At 41.9% G+C, this 21989-nt stretch overlaps 1 protein-coding gene across 1 annotated transcript in view; it reads left to right on the forward strand.

Moving 5' to 3' along the window:
* Positions 1–21989, forward strand: part of cacng4b (calcium channel, voltage-dependent, gamma subunit 4b) — a 35320-nt gene that overhangs the window by 9090 nt on the left and 4241 nt on the right. The window contains exons 3-5 of the mRNA XM_033643820.2: positions 177–2135; positions 17604–17687; positions 20913–21053. Coding sequence (XP_033499711.1) covers positions 1913–2135; positions 17604–17687; positions 20913–21053 — 448 coding nt within the window. The 5' untranslated portion in view covers positions 177–1912. The remainder of the gene's footprint in view (positions 1–176; positions 2136–17603; positions 17688–20912; positions 21054–21989) is intronic.

A 21989-nucleotide genomic window follows, 5' to 3' on the forward strand; every position in this document is an offset into this window, starting at 1 on the left:
CAGGATAGTGCCACAAAGAGCGTTTGTTTTTTAATTAAGTCATCACTGTATTTACAGCCAGGATAGTGCCACAAAGACTGCTGCATTTCCAGCGGGAACAGTGACAGAAAGAGTGTCTGTTTTATACCGAGACATCACTGCGTTGTTTTTTATGAGACATTGCTGTGTTTCTGCAGGGATATTGTCACAAAATGCAGTTGTTTCTTTGCCAAGACCGCTGCATTTCCAGCGAGTATAGCGCCACAAAGTTTGTTTTATTCCAAGACATCACTGCATTTCCAGCCGGGACAGTGCCACAGAAAATGGTTTCCAGCGGCTTTTTAGCCACTCATACCAGGTATTTTAAGCCAAAAGATGAAGTTTTTCTAACCACAACTAAGTGTTTTTTGTGCCTAAACCTAACATGTTAACTGCAGCGTGTTGAAATGTTAAGTTTCAACATCTCTACCACATGATAATGTACAAATGTATCGTATCCAAGGTACAATACCAACATTTGTTCTGGCAGTTGCAGCATGTATTAGTTATTGTATTAGTATATCATTAGGGTAACTCATATCCTCAGGTGGTTTGGTTTGTTGGAAGCTGCTCTTTATATAAATGTGACACTTTCACACTAATTTGACAAACAATAAACAGCCAGTCTTTATTATATGATGAACTGCAGGGTGGAATTTGCCAGATTTCTACAGAAACCAGGCTGGCAGTGCCATCAAGAGATTGTTTTCTATCAAGCCAGAGGCAGCTTGCCAGTGGAAGCCATCGTGTTTCCCGGCTAGTTTGAAAAGCTTCCATCTGGCTCAGAGAGGCATTAAGCATGTCTTTAATCTGGTGTTCACATGAGCATGAATGGCGTTTTTATTTTGCATGTTTAATAAACCAATTTGTCAGCTGCGTGATCAAAGTCAGGGAAGCGTTTGTGTGAGTGTGTCTGAGGGATGAGGAATTTATTTACATGTTTTATGGATTCCTCACTAAGCATGTGATGTGATCTATCTATCTATCTATCTATCTATCTATCTATCTATCTATCTGTCCACTCTCAGTGCACTCTTCTGTGACAGTCTTAGGGAATCCGATGGACCTGAGTGATTTACAGTGTGCTTGGTTAACACGCACTCACCAAGCACCTAATTGCTTTTTTTAATGCTCTGTTCCGTGGGGGATTGGTTGTTTGGCGTTAGTGCACCACAGAGCAGGACCGTTGTGTCAAAACCTCTCATTATTCCTCTCCCCCACCCCCACCCTCATCCTTGTGACAGCTGACTGAGAGTTTGGTAATATTCATAGCTTGTGAATTCAGCGGAGTGTCCAAATGTCTCAGCTGAGAGACAGATTGTTTGGCTAATTAATATTTCCCCAAAGATCCCACACGTTTTAAATGCATCTGATTGTAAATTGTAATGCCACTGAGAGTTTTTTCCCTTCCTTATTCAACAGCACCTCCATTGGTTAGATTTGGTGAGGGTGGGGTCTCACTTAAGAGCCATTGACGTAGTCCGCTTTGGCAATTGGTTTTAACAGAGGCGCAGTCTGTGTAGGAACAGAGAAAAGTGTTTTTAGGCAAAGATAAAGGGGGAAAACAGAAGAGTGAAGTGGTGAGGAGGTTTGAAGTGGTCTGAATTGGTACACGATGTTTCGTTCGTGCTGTCCTGCGCGCTTCAAACCTGTGTGGAGCTCCTGGAGTGGGCACAACTGGTGTCCTCTTATATCCACAGCTGCGACCAGTTAGGTTTGAGCATCAGGTGACCGTTTCAGACAATAATCCCACTTCTTCCTCTTTTTCTCTGGGCTACACTTGGAGCGGAGAGAGTGGACGCACCTAAACAAGTATGAGCGAAGCATCCGCGCCCTGACGCGCTCCGGTGAGCGCATGTTGGACCGGTGAGAGTGTGGACTAGTATGAAGCGCCATGGGTTGGTGTGACCGCGGGGTTCAAACGCTGCTGGCCACCGTGGGGGCTTTCGCTGCCTTCAGCCTGATGACCATCGCCATCGGCACGGACTACTGGCTCTATTCGCGCGCGTACATCTGCAACAGCACCAATACCACCACAGACGAGACCCAGCCGCAGCCCAAAACCAAGAAGGGAGATCTCACTCACTCCGGGCTGTGGAGAATCTGCTGTATTGAAGGTAAGCCTGCTCCAAGTCTGCTCTCACTTTGGGTGTCTGTGTGTGCCGTGAACATGAGCAGGGCTCTGTGTGGTATTGTAACATAGACCATACTGTTGTTTTCATACAACAAATAGTTTGAATTCTCTTTTTTCCGAGGAGGACTCTTATTTCTCAGTGCGCGCAAAGGGACGCGCTCCTTTTACGCACGCCAAATGTGACAATCAGAAGATAGGTACAAACCAGAAAAATTGTTTTTAAGGTGGGAAAACTTTTAGAGGTTATAAGTCGGATGGACAAAGCGTCGACACGCATACCTACGAATTTTATCACCGCTGAAATAGCAGATTACCAAGAACCAAGCGGCCGGTGTCCCGCTAAACGCTCAACCCAAGCTGTCTGCCAACTGTTACATCGCGGTGTTGAAGCATAGGCCCACACAATAAACACGGCTGTCTTACAGTCTGCAGCAGAACGCGTTGCCAAGCCGGCGCGTCTGAGCCCATTCACTTTTTAAGGAAATGTGCCAGGAAATGTGCGCGCGGTTAGTCTACTTTCATTCATGTCTTCATTGTATCTGATGCTGTTGCTTGGCAACATCCCCTGAAATTGCTATGGAAACATGCCCGGTGATTTAAAAATAGATGACACGGAGTTCACGTCATGTCCAAGCAAAACAGGAAAAAATAGTTTGGTTATAGAACTTGAGGCAAACATTTCTTATTTTGTATTTTTAGCGATGAGAAAAGTGTTTTTGGAACATTTTACGCATTTGGTGTTTGAAAAGGAAGTGCGCTAACAGTGACGTCTTACTTCAGAGGCAGACAGACGCTCATTCATTGACCAATCTTGCTTCCGGCCACCCCTTTGACTTCTCGCCTCAGCTATCAATGAGTGAGTCGATGTGACTGGATTTGTTCATGCCATGACGCAGAGACTGATAGGAACAGATTTAGACAAAAAGGACAGAGGAAAAATAAATATCTTAAGATTTGTCTTAAAAAGTAACCGACAAAACGAGCTATCAAATGCATTACTGGCAATTATATATATATATATATATATATATATATATATATATATATATATATATATATATATATATATTATTATATTATTTATTTATTTACCTTGTAAAAATATGGAGTGTTCATGCCAATCAGGGTCTCTTATTTCAAACTATAACATTTTATCATAAGGGAACAGCAGAATTAAGACGGACTTCAGCCACATATACAGGCAGGCACTTCAGAGATACAGAGGGATATATACACAGGAGGGGGCGTCCACCCCAAACACAGCACATTGTGTTACAGCTGCAGGTATAGCGGAGCTGCTGTGAAACGTGACACACAGTTTATGAATTTGTGATTTCTGGAGACGTATTGCAGCTACAACACCTTCTCACAACCAAAGGGAGCAGACACTTTTTATTTTATGCATGTTCTTTTGACTATGTGATCTTTTGTGTGGACACAGTGTGAGTTTTTAATAACTCCAAGACCTTAAGTGAGTCATTAGGAGGTATTTTAAATAGCCTATATTGGAGCTGAATATTAAACACCTTGTCCTAGGGAAAGAAAATAATATTTTACTTGGACACTAGATTATATAGATATTAAATTGATATTGGCAAATGAGGGTAGATATCATCTTTTGGATATCATAACGGCGTAAGTGTCATCTTCTAGTTTTAAATGCTTCATACAGTAAAGTGATGTAATTGTCTTATCTTACTAGGCTGTTCTATTATTTGTCTTTACCCACTTAGTCATTATATCCATCTTACTGATGATTATTTATCAAAAATCTCATTGTTTAAATAGTTTGTGAGAGCAATAATAGCCAAACGATACTGTCACAATATTGATATCGAGGTATTGTGAAAAATATCGCGATATTTGATTTTTCCCGTATCGTCTAGCTCTTTTTTTTGCCTTTGTAAAATAGAGTGTTTGAGTGTCAGATCAGGTGCTTCTCAATATTCCTGTGGAACGGCTTGTCCTCGTTCCAATTTTCCAGACTTAATGTCATCAGAGCCCACATATAGCGAGAGCTTCAGCTGTCATCAATGATTAAACCATCTCTGGGCCTTGTCCTGTGGTGAAGACGGACGCTTCAGACACATGTGAAGCACATCCCGGTGTGTTATGACACTTCAAATTTACTGAGCGTCATGCTTGGCTGGGTGCCTGTCTGTGATGTGGACAGACTCAGTGTGCAGTATATATCCTCCATGACCCCAGAGAAGTGAAAAAATAAATTTCAAATGCCAGGCAACGATTATGTCAAGCATAATTTCCCATCAGTGCTTTGAAGTAAATAATGAAAGTGGATTAATGGCGGGTAGAGACTGAACTGATGTTGATGAGGTTGGGGCTCTGTGCAATGAGACTTCTTTCTCAATAGCCTACATCATTTGCACAAACAAAGGCCAGCCTATCGTATCCCTCTCCTCGGTGCTAATAGTCTCACCTCTGTGCCTCTGCTTAAAACTACAAGCTGCTGGACGGTGGCTCTGTTGTCATGGAGACTCATAAGTATAGAGGAGAAGACAAGGAAGGAAGACAACCCCCCCCTACACACACACACACACACATATGCACACCTCCGGTCATAATGAGAAACACACTGGGTTATTGACGAGGACAACTCTGTGTGTATCACAGCTACTGGGTAAAAACAGTCTAAACAGATTGCAGTGACAACATGTCTTTCTCTCAGCGACAACACATTGCTGTAACACACATAGCAGCTGTTCAGCACTTCTTTTCTTCTCAGAGCACTGTAATAAATGTGTTGTAGTGTCGCCCTGCTCAACAGGCGTCACCACTTCTTGCAGCAGGCCTGCATGGCATAAGGAGCAGGGAGGAGTGTATCCAATGAGGCGGCTTTACAGTGAGGTCAGCACTACCCTCATTTATGCAATTCTCAACAGCTGTTTCACTTGTTTTTTTCTGCAGTGTTTGTTTTCCCACATGGATTTTTGCGAGGCCGGGGTGGCACTGAGTGCGCCTAATTTGCATCAGAATTGGCGATGCATCAGAGGCTGTTGCTTATGTGTGACCGGAGTAAATAAAACCAACTCTGAGGATGAGAAATAATCCAATTAGCAGGTACATATTTACAGTAAACATCCCAGCTCGTAGTGGGTTGGCATGAATGGCGAGGCATTGGGGGGGACAGTGGAAGTGTGCGTTTGAGAGGAGGGTTTTGTTTAGTTGGGGGTGGGGGGTGGGGGGTCACTTTGCCATTCCCACCATGCTCCACAAGTCTGTAATTAAAGCACGACAACTGAGAAACCATGCGGGGGCACTAATTAGCCAGCAGGCCCCAACTTCCACCTCAGTCACTCCGTCCTTCTCTCCTCTGCTTAATGTGCACTCTCTCCTCTCATCTCTTTATAGGCAGAACTCCTCCATTCTCATCATTCTTTTATCTGATTCATTCTACTTTTTCAGTGACCCCTGTCACCTCTTTCATTACCACAAACCCACTACCCTCTTAATTCTGAATGCATTTAATTTTTCTTCTTTTGAAATACAGTTCCTTTGTGTGAGAAGCAGCTTTGTTGATAGATGTTTGTAAAATAGGTAACTTCTAAAGAGCAGGTCAACATTTTGGGTTTATTGGGTTTCTTGCTGAGTGTGATGCCTACCATACAGAACTTTAAAATACTTTGGAAAGGCTTTTGAAAGACTGACGTATGACACATCTAAAGACAATGCGAGTTTTAGTCACAGACTATAAGATTTGACAAAAATTTGGGATCTTGCAGAGTCACTACCCAGCCAACATTTGTATGTAGGGCCCATGTGGGTAAAAATGGGCTGAAAAATCGTCCCCATATGGGATTGTCCACAGGTTTCATATTGACCCCATGCCAATTGCCGACATGGGTGGGTTTACCCAAGTGGGTATGTATTGGTTATGCTAGGGCTACCTGGGTAGCAACTGTAATGGGCCCATTTACTATCCACATGGGCCCCACATACAAATGTTGGCTGGGTATTTTAGTACAACTAGATTCCATTTAAGATTATTTGACATTCTGCTTCTGGTCAGAAACATTACGCCAGTCTTCCTTTAGGAAATATGGCATTTCCTTATATGTCCGCAAAAACACATAACTCTAGAAACACAAAATAAAAGGTGTCATATGTCAACAGTATTCTCATCAATTCAGCATTGATATAGTTTTAAAAGATAAACCGCATTTGTGTACAAAGTTCACATTTCGAATTTTGTCGCCTCAACTCGCCACTAGCCTCCTTTGGTTACCTATGCTGTTTCAGTGGAAAGAGATTGAGGGAATTCAAGGTGAGCAGTTTAAAAGTCCGCTCCATATTTACGGTCTACTCAGTTTGCTGCGTTCTGCACAGTGAAATCGCTTGAAACGTTGTTCACATCTGGTATTAGATTGTCTGTTTGGTAAATATGAAGTTATCACCAGAAGCTAGTTAGCTTAGCTTAGCATAAAGACTGGAAAAAAAGGGAAACAGTTATTCCCTCTCTGCTCGAAGGTGACAAAAACCAGTCTATTAGCACAAAACTGTGAACTAGATGGATTTTGTTACCTGTGGACAAAGCCTGGTTAGCTGACTCCTCTTATTCCCAATCTTTGTGTGGAGCTAAGCTAACAGGCTGCCGATGTTAGCTTTGTATTTACTGTACAAATATTAGAGTACCTATCTTACCTAATTCTCTGCAAGAAATTGAATAACTGTACTAGTACTTGCTTTGAATGTTATCAGGCCTTTAACTGGCCATTATTAGTTGTCTTTGGGAGCACAGATTTGAGGTAGTATGTCCCTACTCTACCTCCTACATTTACTTTTAGCTTTAGGCAGCAGTCTCTATTGGCCATAGTAAATATCACAGGGGGCAAAGGAGGAATTCAGGTGAACAAAGTCCACATAGGATGGAGGTTGGGGTGGGTTGATGGGTCAAACAAACACAGGACTTTCACCCAGGAGACCAAGTTTGTGTCCGCTATAAACTAAAAGTCAACACTGACTTATTTTAACTGGCATATGTAAGTTTGCCACGTTACATTACATCACATTAAACTATTACCTTTTCCTAAATCTAACCACATAGTGTCAAGAATCAGTTCAGGAAGGACCCAAATGCAGAGCAGCAGGCAGATTTGAGGTTCAACAAAAAGTGAACTTTAATAAAGCTGATAAAAAAAAACATCCAGAACAGGCAGGTTACAGAAAGTCTGAATGACAAAAGTACCAAAACTAACTGAAAACCAACTGGGGTAGTACCATGAACTCAGGTAAACAGTCCAAACAGAACACAAGACACAAGGCGGGAAATGGAGCAGGGAATGACACCTAGAACACAGGGATGATCACAGGAATGAATGCAGACGAACTGACAAGGAATAGGGAAACACACAGGTATATATACACAGAAAACTAATCACAAGAACGAGACAGAGGACACGGGCAAAAGTTGGGAATGGGGATTGGCTAACAACAAGGGTGTGGAGGGGAACACTAGGGTGGAGCAAACGAGACTAATACAGAACAGGTGTGAAGGGAAGGCTCTGGGAACAGGGAAGGACTAACGAGACAGGTGTGACAGAAAAGAGGCGGGAAAACACACAATCAAGGACAAATGTTTGCCAGGCAGCTAGACAGGGGCAGTGCAGGAGGCCTCGGATGGATGGCCTTGGGGCAGGGCAAGGATCATGACACATAGTTTTGGCACCTAAATCTAAAGTGAAAGTGAAACCTTACAAAACTGTGATGGTGTCACAACCAGTGTTGGGTAAGTGTTACTTTAAAAGTAATCAAAGTACGTTACTGCGTTACTTTTTTAAAAAGTAACCTGTTACTTTACTGTGTTACTCCCTGAGTAAAGTAACTAAATTACTTTAAAAGTACTTCCAACGTTACTCCCTGAGAAAAGTAACTCAAGTACTTTTAAAGTACTTTTGAGTATTCTACATTTCCTATTGGGCAATGGACCACAGGGCACTAAGCCTACATGTTTTCGTCTCCAAAATTAAAGTTATGGACCACTTGCCCTTCACTGAGATCCAGTTCTCCCATCACAGCCGTCACTTTGACCAGTAGAAACACAGAACGATCTGCTGCCGTAGGCAACTGTATGACAACAACACCCCAGCATTTTTAATATTTCCTCTAGGGATGTTACCACACAGAGTAAAAGGGGGAAATGATGCTGAAACAGCAGAGGCACTTTGTCAACCCGCTGAGTTAACGTTACTGTCATTAGCATCAAGCTAGCAAACAATGGTACATCCTCACAGTCGGAGAAATAGCGGCGGGGATTTTACTCACCACAACTGCAGAGGCTCCCAGCTTCATTTGAAACAAACTACATTATAGACGGTCCGTTATTTATTAATCCCTCTGTGTGTTTATATATTTACTTTTTATCCTCTCTGTTGTCTTTGTAAAGTTAACATATCACACCGTCATTTCAAGCTCAACACTTGTTTCAAATTAAAAGCCCCTTATAACCTCGGCTAGAGAATCCCTCCATTTTCTAAATAGGCTTTTATTCTGAAACATTTGTCAGAACTTCCTGTGGAAGATACAGTAGCTTGACAGTTTACGTCTGGCGCTTCAAATGTAGCTCCTGCCATCTGCTGACGCTTTTAGGTGACTACAACAACATGTCGGCTGGCACATGTACAGACAGTTCTGACTCAAATAATAGTGAAAGGAATAAAAACAGGGCAAGAATAACCCGATGACATCACACACTTTACCAGGCATAATGCAAGTCCTGAGTCTGAAATATGTCTGCCAGCGAGTCCTACTCCACCTATTTAGACAACGGCAGCATTTCTCTGACCACGTAGCGAGCCACAAGCTCTGTGGCTTCTTTCAGACTGATAGGTTTAACGTTATCTCCGTTATTAGAACCAAACGACAGCCGTTGCTGTTTCGTAGCTGAAGGACCAGTGTTCTAAAAGTAACGGAAGTAACTGATGTCTTGTTTGAAAATGTACTCAAGTATTTGATTACTCAAACAGCAAACTAATGCGTTAGGTTACTCGTTAATGCAAAAAGTAATCAAAGTACTCTTAACGCGTTACTTTGTACTATGTAACGCGTTATAGCCAACTCTGGTCACAACATTGGATATGCACTTTCTGGCCAACTAGTAGGTGCACTTTGGCCTGGTTGAAGCATCATACTGATAACAGCCATTTAATGGGCTGATAACATTTTAAAGGGGTGCCTGAATGCCAGCTTTTTATTTAGCTGATCTTTCATGATCCAGAAGTATCATTGCTTTGAGGTCACGGCCTATATAACCTTATGTAAACAAGGACAGTTACTATTCTCTGCAAGCCTACAGTAACATAACGATTAATTGAATATCTTGGGACTGTAATTGGTCTGCAATTGGCAACACTTGGTTTACCATTTGTTAAACTGGAAAAGGACATGGATAAAGGAAAGTATTCTCAGTCAGAGAAACAATCTGAATCCATTTAAATAAGACTGGAAATAAGAAAGAACAAGAATCTATTCTTATACATCCTATGCTGTATTCCTAAGTGGCACCATCCTCCTTGTTTTGAGACAGTATTAGGTTTCAGTCACATGGGAAATATACAATATTAAATATATATGTGAGAACATACGGGCTGCAGTGCTACAGATCCTTTGTCTTAATCCACACTCAGGCAATAATATCTTAAGCTAAGTGTCGAGAATCCATTACGTATGTACATATTTATAAGTAAATGACAAAGCGCAACAGCCTTCACAACAGACTACATGGGTAGGGGTTGACAGATCCTCCAACAACGTGGATACACATGCACGGTCTACCCCAAGCAGAGCTGCGTTTGAAGAAATTGCTGCCTGGTGACAATTTAATTAACCAACTGTCAGTCATATCAGCACTGAATCACTGATGTCTTCATCAAATTGCTTTTCTTTCATCCTCACTTGGGCTTGGGAAAAAAAAATATCAAGGGGCTTGTTTGATTACACAGTTGCTTTTATACTCCGTCCCGGCATTCCCTGCTTCCAAAGTAATAAATGTATGTGAAGTCTGTGTGCGTGTCTGCATTTGATATTGAGCCCCAGTAACAGTGCTCTACCTGTTTACAGCTTCATAAAAACCTAATCATCCCACCTGCTGTAAACCTCTGAGCACTTTCCCTCGTCAGCATTCACACTCAGCTGGAGATCTAAAAGCAACAAGGATAAGAACAAAGCGGAACAACTGCTCCTCTGTTTTGCTGTAGCGTTACTGAAAGTACATCGCAGTCCTGGTGAAATGCAATATCCAAGTCACTTCTGATTGGTTTGTTCGTCAATCTATTTGCAGAGACACTGAGGTGTGAACACGAGGAAGTGGGGGCATGAGCTCGTTGTCATGATACACTGCGCTCATGGAGACACCGAAGTCAAGTGGTGGACACAATGACACAATACTATTGGTGTATTCCACAGAGGCCGCTCTCTTATTGGCCGAGCAGCGTTAATTCAAAGTAATGACAATGTGCATCATCCTGTTGCCAGTGGCACCGCAGCTGCTCCCAATACGTGTGGGTGTATGTTTGTTTGTACACGTGTCTGTGTGCTTAAATGTGTGTTTTCTGTTCGCAGTCATGGATTGTTAAACAGGTTTGCCGGGGAAGCGCCATCCTATTTGGTGGGTATCGAAGTACAATGAAGATGTCAAATGCATCCTTGGAGATTGTTGATGTAAATGAGCTTATTAAAGGCTAACAGGGGTTGCCATGGAGAGAAGGAGGAGATGCTCAGCATGGGGCTTTGCAACTCCAGTCAGGCCCAGGGAACCCATTATTTCCCATGTAATGTGTCGACTGCGTAAAATTAATTCTCAATTTGTCACAACACAATCATCTTGCAGCATCCCCCTGATTTGTGAATAAGCACTTTTTTGTTACACGTAGATATAACTCAGGTGACACACCCTTCTTGTCTCTGCTGGTCCGTTCAGTTTCACAGCTTTTATCGCACACAATTTCAAAACACATTTTGCCCTAAATCGCTCTCTCCACTGTTCCTGATTTCTCTCTTGTTGATTCCCTGCTCTCCTCCTCCGACTGAGTCCCTCTTTAATGTGTCCTCCTATCTTTTTTTTTTTAATCCTCATCATTCCTCTGCTCCCTGCGCTTTTGTTGTTTCATTTCCTTGTACCTTCTTCCCTCATTTAATCTCCGCTTCCGTCCTCCTCCTTCCCTCCCAGCTAGTCAGTCTTCAGACTTTATTTCATTTCATGAGGCGTCCATCTGACAGCCTGTGCACGCACACGCTTATGCACACACACATGCGTACAAAAACACACACACATGCACACACAAACTAAACATAGACATTGAGCTGATAACTGTCAGTCATAAATCATGAGCCTCGAGGCTGCCGCTTATAATCAGATTTCCAATCAGCTGCAGTATTGTCTTCTATTTCTTCCATTCTCCGTCACACACACACACACACACACACTCACAGGGGACAAGAAAGAGGCGTCACACTGGCTGGAGTAGCTAGGGTCTGAACTAGAGCAGAGGATGAAGAAAGAATATTGTGCACAAGACAAAATTCATAGTAGCGTTGTGGGTTCACAGTGAAAGGTGCGTTTTTCAAATCGTGTAAATGCAGTTTGACACAGTTTAATAGAAAAGACACACACACACACACTTACAAAAATGCACACATAAAACCTGCTACGAGCCGAGCCGCCAGTATGATTTAGTGTTTACACAGCAATTAACAGGACAGCAAAGGTGTCTGTGTTTTCGTTATCTTCACGGCTCCTGATCTAACCACAAGAGCCAGATGTGTTTTTTTTCACACTGCACAAAGTCTCACATCACTGCTTAAAATAGTCCACAGCCCCCTTTTTTCCATCAGTGACTAGACACAGAAACTTGTGCTCCATTTCCACCAACTGATTTGACGCTAATTAATTTGATGTCCCTTATTAAGCAGCAGACCCAGTTAATGGAAGCAAGCATGCCCTTAAAAGCTGAGGCACAGACGATGATGGCTGCCGACCCCTCGGCACCTGGGAAATGGAGTTGACAGGTGTCTGTCTGTCACCGGCGTAGTCAGTTAATGGGAAGGTTGACATTTTTATGGTGGTAGGTCAGCTCTAATCTCTGCTGCCTGTTAAGCTGTTACAGATGAAAAGGGGACTTTGTGTTTTTTGACGAGAGATAAGTAAAAGTCTTTATTGCGTACAGAAAAAGGAAAAGCTTAACTTAGGTTCAGCCAATTGACTGTTTGCTCCCTACTCACCCTTTATCCCACAGTCTTTGTCCAATCATAGCTTAGCAGCCATAACTAGACTCAGCAGGCTTGTCAAACTCTGCATTTCTTCACGAGGCAGCTTGAATGGGTCTTGGATAAGAGAGTTACTTTGCATTTATTGAGTTGGGAGGGTGGTGCTCATCTTTATCCCTCCCAAAACTTAAGACACAAGGGCAAAAGTGCAAGAAATAGATTAAAACTTTTCTTTATCTGCTCCAACTTAAGCTGCACATGATTTTGTCTGGCCGTCTTGCTCATTAACCAATAGTGGCCCGTTCACGATCAGCACATCTACTTTGAAAATATGAATAAGTAAGCTTAGCAGCCAAACCGAATTATGTTAGAATTGTTGTCATACTTGTAATACTTTAGCCCCTTTCCCCTGGACAAGAAAGTCACTTACTCCGACTAACATCTGGCTTTTGTCTTTAGTGGGAAAGGTTACAGTCGACATTCATTCCCGGAACAAATAACAGCGCCAAATGGCTGTGATGGAAATGTGACAACATGGTGGACATGCTAATTTTTGCCCCTTTTCCAGCGCAAAGCAAAGACAGGCCACCACAAAATACTGCCTCTCTCCATCCAAGTAGCACTTGAACATCACAGCTCTGGTCTGGCAAGGGGAAAAGGTGTCTATCAACTATTTTTAGAAGGTTTTCTCGCGTTTAAAAAACCTGCATATATAACCTGCATAGATGCACTGTTAGAAAAATGGTATTTGACCAAGTAGCTCTACACTGCAGTTCAGGGGCAATGCTGATTCTTTATTTGCATGCCTGGCACATGCAGCTCTAATCTCAGTCTTGTGTGACAGCCTCAAGTGCATATTACCACGGCAGCGTATTGATGCCAGTATCAGGTAATAACATAAAAAAGGGTTTCTTGTTATAAGAAGGTATTTTTCACATTTTTACAAGATATTTTCAGGTTATAACAAGAAAATGTCCATGTTAAAATACACAACTTTACAGCAGAACTAAACATGTTTACAGCCTGGTACTTAAAATGGTTTTGGTCTGTAGATAATTTCCCCCTTCGTGACGACTGTATAGGGGGTAAATTTTAATACAACTCATCCATTTACATTTTATTAAGGCTTAAAGTTACACATAATTAAGGGTGTGGTCCAGAGATGTGGACTTGAGTCACAGGACTTGGACTGGAGTCAGACTTGAGTCACAAATTTGATGACTTCAGTGACTCATGACTTCATTTGGACTTGAGCTTTCAGAGTTAAAAATGCTTGATCTCTTTCGCCAAGCCAGTTTGGGAAGAAGAAGTTATAGACATTTTTCCAATACAAGATGAGAGACATGACAAAACATTAAAAAGTCATTGCAATTATGCTATTAAAGTACTGTACGTGTCAACATTACTTTTGTTTCTGAATAAGTTCAGCCACATTTGTTTTAACAAACTTGTTTTAAGATAAATAAATAAATACATAAATAAAAAGCATTTGTCATTTTTGTAAATTTAATATGTTACTGTTCTGTTGTTAAAATGGCATGAAATTTGCTGAATAGTGCATTATGACTGTTTTGGACTCAAAACTCAAAGTTAAGGACTTGGGACTTGGCTTAAGACTTGTTGGTCTTGACTTGGGACTTGAGTGCAAGGTCTTTAGACTTACTTGTGATTTGCAAAACAATGACTTCAATCAATCAACCAATCAATCAATCAATTTTATTTATAAAGCCCAATATCACAAATCACAATTTGCCTCACAGGGCTTTACAGCATACGACATCCCTCTGGTCCCACTTCTGGTGTGGCTGCTTTGAGTGACAAGCTGTCTGTTTATGAGTCAGATCCACCCCTCACTCCTCCAGAGCTCCAACCTCTCATCCAAATATGGTCACTTTTGGCTCCAAAAATCCAAGATGGTGACTGACCAAGTGCCAAACTTGAGGCTTCAAAATGGGAGTCCATAAAGCTATGGCTATAGGTGACGTCACATTGGCTATGTCCATTATTTTTATACAGTCTTTGCAATTAAATCAACTCGGTAGCAAACATTAGCATCAGGGCATGGCTAGTACGCTGTGTTTCAGTGTGAGTCACGTGAGGCACTGCTAATGTTCAGCATGAATATGACCTCGGCAGGCAGCAACAGTTGTCATTTCAGTAAAATCGACGCTCACTGCCTAGAAATGAGAAGCCAGCTTTCGTCCACCTTTATATGAAATGAAAGTCTCATTGCTTCAAAAATTCCCGTTGCCACAGTTATCACTGTAAAGTGCATCATGTGCTGTGGGCAAATGCTGACAGGCATAGCAACAGTAACTAAGGCAGGCGGTCACTTGCTTTCCCTATACTGGGATGCTGACAAATGCAAAGATACGCAACATATTCTCCTGTGAAAATATTCAAATTAAGCAGCAGCCCAGCCCACCTTTGATTCTGTGGGTGTAGTTTGCAGAATGACTAAAGTGTTGAGGGTATTCATAGCCCAAATGGTGAAAGAGCTCCCAGCATTACCACGGCTGCACTGAGCGCATCCATTAACCCCACCCCCAACCCCTCTCCCCCTAGACAAGGTGTTTTTTATAATCCTGCACAATTACAGCTACAGGCGTCTCTCAGCTTTAACCTCTCTGTCTCTCTCTCACCCTCCACTCCATTCTCCCGCTCTACCTCACCTCGGCATTAAAAGCTTCCAGCAGACGGTCTTTTGTTGTTCAAATAGGCTTCTTGTTCCTCCAGGCACTCAACCATTCACCTGAGCTGGATTTGGACACGCGCCACAAGCCATGAAATCCCTAAGGGCAACGCAATCTTAATCCCACCGCCGAATCACGTGTGCACTGATCCCCGAAACACGCAAACTCATACCCCCTCCTCATATTAGTTTTCCCTTTCCAATGTGTGTGCATTGAGCTGTGATCTTTAGTTTGCAGGGTCAGATTGGGCACAGGGAACAGGGAACATGTCTGACCCCCATTGTAATGTCAAAAGTTAGGGTCAGAGGTCAAAGTCTTAATTTATGGTTGTAGATGAAAACAGAGCGTTATGAGTTCTCACATCAGAGAATATTTTGCGTTGTGTGCGATACGTATGGATCCAGTTTATTCCATCCAACAAAATCTATAAGGAAAAGTCTTTTTGTCTCATAAGTCTCACAAAAATTATATAAACAATACTTTCCTGACTGTGCTGGTCTTTTTATTGTGGATTTTTGTATTATATGTTGTATTTGTTGCATTTTAATGTGTTTTGATTAGCTGCTACCTTGGCCAGATTTCTCTTGTAGAAGATATGGCCAAAGAAAGGTTAAATAAATTAAAAAAAAAAAAAAAAAAAAAAAAAGTTGACTTTGGCTACACGTGGGACACAAACAGCTGCCTCCTGAGAGAAAGTCCTGTGTTTGTTTGACCAGTCAACCTCTCTGACCACCTCTCTAGGTGGCCTTTCACGCTTTTTATGGGCAGGGTTGGGGAGACACAGAATGCAAGTAATGGTGTTACGTTTTTATAATACAAAAAAATAAATGAAAATGTTTTATTGTAACAGTTTAATTGATATTCTGATCTGACTCTGTGATATTCTGAGTACAGTTACTGCCTTAAAAAATAGATTATTAGAAGGGATTACTTCATTTGTATTTGTTTTATTTGCTCTAACACGGAAAGCTACGGGAGCGACTGTCAGTCTGATTGCATTGGACACATAGACGAAGAATGGCTGATTTGCTAACAACAACAACAAAAACCCCAAAACATAGGGATTGGTTTGCTTAACCACATCATTGGAGAACTTAAAAAAGTTGAGGCCAGCTCAACTCTGATTTGTAGAGTGTCACACCCATCTGCAACAACGTGACGTTCGTCAGTTTGTAGTGACATGTCACTGGCTTCCACCCAAAATTACTTTTAGCCTGTTGCTGTGTCGCTCATAATGTGAGCACAGTGTTCACTGTTGAAAGAAAGCAATGCTCAGTTGCTGCAAGGACACGGTGTTAAATTCATATGAGGCACGCATTTACCATGAAAAGATTTCTTTGAAAAGTGTGTGCAGTGTACCTGCCAAATGACAATGGCAGAGGAGATGCAGTCAGGACACTGTCAGGAACATGTTTTTTATTCAGCTCAGAAAGGTGATTTTGAAGTTTCCAAAAGTAATCCAAAGTATCCAGAAGACATTACTTACTTTGAGTTTTAAAAGTAGCCCTCTGAACACGGCCTATGGGGTTCTAACTATCAACCACAAACTGGAGATGAACTGACTAAGCAGACTCACAGACTCAGATGAAAGTTCAGGGTCGGTACACAGGAAGTCAGTCACACAGGCAAAAGTATTCAAAAACGACAGGCAAAAAGGGCCAAAAACACAAAAACAGAGGGAACACTAGGGTAACGCTAGAACTCTTACTCAAGGGTAAAGATGATCTGGCAATAAACAAGGGGAAGACAGGGACTTAAATAAACTATGATGAGGGAGACAATGAGGCACAGGTGAAACACATTAGGGCAGGGCAAGGAATCACAAAGGAGGGAAACTTGACAAGACATGGGATCTGAAACGTGATGAGACAATGGTTACAAAAATGAAACAGGAACATGAATCTAGGTAACTTGATGGGTCATGACAGCAACATTAACCACCACCCACTGAGTGACAGCCTAAATGACTTTCCATTGGCATTGCTACTGTGGTGGCGGCATGTAATTTTAGCACATTATGTGTCACCATTATGTAATGCGGTGCTAAGACGTCCAAGTCATTCCACGTTTCTGTAAGATCAGTTTGTATGAGGATGACAGTGTTTCCTTTTCCATGTCCAGCTGCCTCGTCGCCTCTTCTCTCTCATGAAGCAGCGTTGTTAAGACATGAAAAACAACCAGAAGTCCTTCCTCTTTTATCAGAGACAACAGTGTCTTACTCCAGTGGACACAGTTTAACAAAAACAGGTCGCCGGGTACTGAGAAACTCTGGCTGTGACTCTGGCAGCCACACATCCTTTAGACAGCTGAAACCAGCTGAAGTTTGATGGATTCACATCAAAAGTCAAACCCCGAAGCATCAAATAAATCCGCTTTAACTTCAGCTTGCCTCGAAAGGAGATTAATGCACATATCCTTGATCCTATTTGTTGGTTGAACAGGCCTCATCTCCTACACATCCCATATATTTCAGACTCTTATAGCACCTTGTGGACTGTATTTCATCATTAAAATTGAGACTGTTTCTCTTTGTCCTGCAGGAATCAATCAAGGCAGCTGTTACAGGATAAACCATTTCCCTGATGACAACGACTACGACACAGACAGCTCTGAATACCTGCTGCGTAAGTGCTCCCCTCTTGTCTTCTTCGTCTAGCTGTTATCTTTCCTTTATTTGTAAGGGCATGCAGGAAGTCCGCTGACCTTCAGCGTCTTATTATTTGCTTCTGAGAGCAGTCTCCAAACAGACGATACTCTTTTATGCAGAGACTGATAAAATGCAGAACAAAGGCAGAGACAGACAGCGGAGAAATGTGACAGCATTCAGTGAGACAGGCTTGAAATGTTTTCAGGGCTGGATTACAAGCATTACTCTATCAGACTATGACCACAAGGCATGATGTTTTTTTTTGTCTGTTTGGATGCCTGACTTTTCTTGCAAATTATTTCAAAGCAATGAATACGTTTTTGTATTACGGGACAATTAAAAGCAGCTTGGCCAAACACAGCTGCATGTTTAGTCGTGTTCACCGGCCCAGTTGCCAGAGGAAAATGTTGGCATTGAACATTTCTGCAAACCATGCTCATAGCAAGAGGGTTCCTGGTCCGAACCCAGGGTGGGGGTTCGAACTCCAGGGTGGGGGTTCCCTTCTGTGTGGAGTTTGCATGTTCTCCCCGTGTCAGCGTTGGTTTTCTCCAGGTACTCCAGCTGCTTCCCACAGTCCAAAGACATGCAGGTTAATAGGTGACTCTAAATTGACTATAGGTGTGAATGTGAGTGTGAATGGTTGTCTGTCTCTATGTGTCAGCCCTGTGATAGTTTGGTGACCTGTCCAGGGTGTACCCTGCTCCAGCCCTCCTGCAGCCCCCTACAGGATAAGCAGTTACGGAAAAAACGAATGAACGAATACCTACATTTATAAAGTGACATAATGTATATGCTGGCTTTGTCATCGGGAGGTGAACAGGAGGGTGGGTGGTGTGTAACCAAGCTGCAGATCACTGTTTGAAACCAACAACAACAAAATGTTGTGATTAAGTGAGTCATTGTTATGTTCCCAGCTGCTTTTTGGCACCAAACGTGGGTATTTTGTGGCGACCCATCAGTGTTTTTCCAGCAGCTTTATTGGCATGAGAAGCGAGACATTACTGCTTTTTCTGCCAGGCTTGTGCCCCCTGAATTAGGTATTTTAGACGAAATCATGATCTCTTTTAATCATAACCAAGTGTTTTTTGTGCCGGAACTTACGTTTCAAGGTATCTGCTACATGATAACCTGCAAATGTAATGTATTCTTGGTTTGCAGAAATGTTCAATGGCAACATTTTCTTCAGGGTTGCATTCACGCAGTGCTGAAGAGTTTTGATGGACTCTCATACTTGAATGAAATGTTCCCAAATCAATTAGCTCCAGCCCCACAAAAGATGACACTGGGGCTTCAGACATGGAGCTCAAAAGAAACTAATTATTTTTTCCTTATTAAGAATTTAAAATATAATCTAAAAGGCATGAAAAACATTTTACTATTTGCACTGCAAGCAGCCTATAGTGTGTTATTTTTTATTTCTTTAATTACTTTGAGTGATGGTGGTGCAGGATCAGCTCCTTATTTGCATCTTTCCCTCATTTTTCTTTCACGTGAAGCATACTTTGAGCTGTGCTCAATGCAAGAGGAAGTTGTTTACCATGAACTGTGTTGACAGGGATGTGAAATCTTTGTTGAAACCAGATTAAATCATTCTGCTCCTTTAAAAAAAAATCAAGGTGTTTTACTGTGAAAGCCTTGAAAACGGCAATGACAAAGCTTATACAAAGAATGTGATAAGTTTGATATAACATTTGGATATTCAGTCAGCAAAAGACTTTCATGTAAGGCATAGCCAATTCAGTATCTTCCCAACATGCAGAGAAGAACAAAGAAGACTTATCAGACTTTGGACAAAGTCCAAACTCAGCCCATTAACCAGACTAAATGAAAAGAGGGCTTAATAAAACACTTTACAGTTGCATAAGTTCATCCATCCTTGGAAACTTGTAAAATGGCACAGTGGTTCATTTCTGGGGAGGTGATAGTCAGCGAGAGCTCTTGTTACATCCTGCAGCTGATTAGCGAAGCTTTGTCACAACAAGGCCACAAAGAATAAGTGATAAAGGAGTTCTCAAAAATGGATGAAAGAAGAAGTGGGGCTGGACAGATGAGGGCTCATCAAAGTGAAGATTCAAATAATTTAGAGGAGATTTTTCTTTTTAAGAACTGTTCTGTTAAATGGCTTTGAAATTTCCACAATTGATTTGCCTGTAATGTGTTAATTCTTGTAACTGACTCAAAATTACTACATAATTTGATCTACTGGTTGATGGATTGATTAATTAATTTTTATTCATCTTTTATTGACCATTTTCTTTGCTGTCCAATCAAATGTCGTGATTAATGACTTGTGTTGAAACCATTTACAGTGACTTGTCCAATTATTAAAGGGATAGTTACTTTTTTTTGTTGTTGTTGTTGTTGTTTTTTAAGTGGGTTGTATGAGGTACTTATCCATAATCAGTGTATTACCTACAGCACATGGCGACCTGAACTCTCTAGGGAAGTGGCAGAGGTACCGACACTGAAGCTATGCAATGTACTGCTGTGGACGGGGGCCAGCGAAGAAATATTTTAACTACCTAAAAAAAGGTCCACCTAAAAAAAAAATCAAGAGCAGTTTAAGTGTACGCTATATTAAGAGTATTTTCACTGCTTCACCTTTCCGAGTCCAGCAGGGAGGCCATTAACGGTTTCCATTCCCCATCTTTGCTCTCGTCAAAGCCACCAGACTCCATCCAAAAAAACAGTAATTTTACCTTGCTGAACACTGGAGCTGCTGGTCTACCGCTGCCTCAGTCATTTAGTTTGTTTGTGTTACTGTGACTTTGGTGAATCTGAAACTAACCCTTTTAAATGCCAAAGTCACACATAACACAAAACAAGTAACTGAATGAGGCAGTGTTAGACCAGCAACTCCTGTGTTCAGCAATGCAAAATCACGGGAGCGATATAACGGCTTCTCTTCCCTTTTGGAAATTGCTGTCTGACGGCAAGGTTATGCAGGGAAAATATTCTAAATATAGCGTATACTTTATTTTTAGGTGGCTAAAATAGGTTTTGTTGTTGACACCTCCATAGCAGTACATCGTTTAGCTTCCTTGTCAGTACTCCTGCCTGCTTCTCCAAACTGGGGATGTGCCGACTGATATCTACTGTATGTAATACACTGACTATAGATAAGTCCCTCATACAACCCCACTTCAAAATATCCAAACTATCCCTTTAAATATGTCATGTCCCCCCTCCTCCGTCTCTGCAGGTATAGTTCGTGCCTCCAGTGTGTTCCCCATCCTCAGCACCATCCTGTTGATGCTCGGTGGGCTGTGCGTCGGGGTTGGTCGAGTCTACAACAAGACAAACAATGTCCTCCTCAGCGCGGGCATTCTCTTTGTAGCTGCAGGTGAGCTGCAGGATTACATTGTTAACCATGTTCCCAGCGAGGAGCAATCATGTAACAGGGCAGGGGTTTTATTATGAAAAAAGGCAGCTTGATTGTGACACCTGTGATCACATATTGTACTTCATCAAAGGCGCAGTCATCACGATGAACTTTAATTCCCAATGAAGGAGGTCAGGATCTCCAATCTTCACACACGTCACACACAAGTGATGAGGACACGTGTTATTAAGGGTCTCGGCAGGGATGAGAGTCCTGTAATCACTGGCTGATGAACAGCTTAACACAGTGGGAGTTCACGGGTGCAATCACTGTTTCTGTTAAAGTCATGGATGATTAGGGCTGTGCATTGGCAAGAGTCTGGCGATGCAATTTGAATCACAATACAAGGGTAATGAGTCATTTCATTCATATTGTGACACAGTTAGAAAGGTAATATATACTGGGATTTTTAAAAATTGAAATGTAGGAAAACTGTCAGTGCTAGCTTCCTGTTTCATTGGCCCGTGTTCTTTGTGTTAATGCTAGCGTTATGTTGTTACGTTGAAGTGGAAGTCAAATGAACCACTTGCAGGCCAAACAAGCCACTTCCAGCTTAGAGTTCTGCTGACTTGAATAGGGATAAAATGATCATGCAGCTCTTCTAGACTTCCAAAATGTCATTGGACTGAATGGATACTGATTTACAGACATCTTTACCCAATGTAAGTCTGTAGGGAAAAGTCTTTCTGGGCTCTGGGGGTTCACTTGATGGACTCAAAAGTTGTAATTCCACTGTTTGGCCACTACAAAATATTGGCTTCAAAGCCCAGTACACTTCCATGGGGCCTGCTGTCAGTAGAAATGAACACGTCTCATTCCGTAAGGCACATCTACAGACGATCATGCAACACGTAGTCCACCTCGTCTGTAAATTGGACAAGTTGTAGAGCGTCAGAG

This window comes from Epinephelus lanceolatus, chromosome 18 (assembly GCF_041903045.1).
Source record: "Epinephelus lanceolatus isolate andai-2023 chromosome 18, ASM4190304v1, whole genome shotgun sequence".
Taxonomy (NCBI): domain Eukaryota; kingdom Metazoa; phylum Chordata; class Actinopteri; order Perciformes; family Serranidae; genus Epinephelus; species Epinephelus lanceolatus.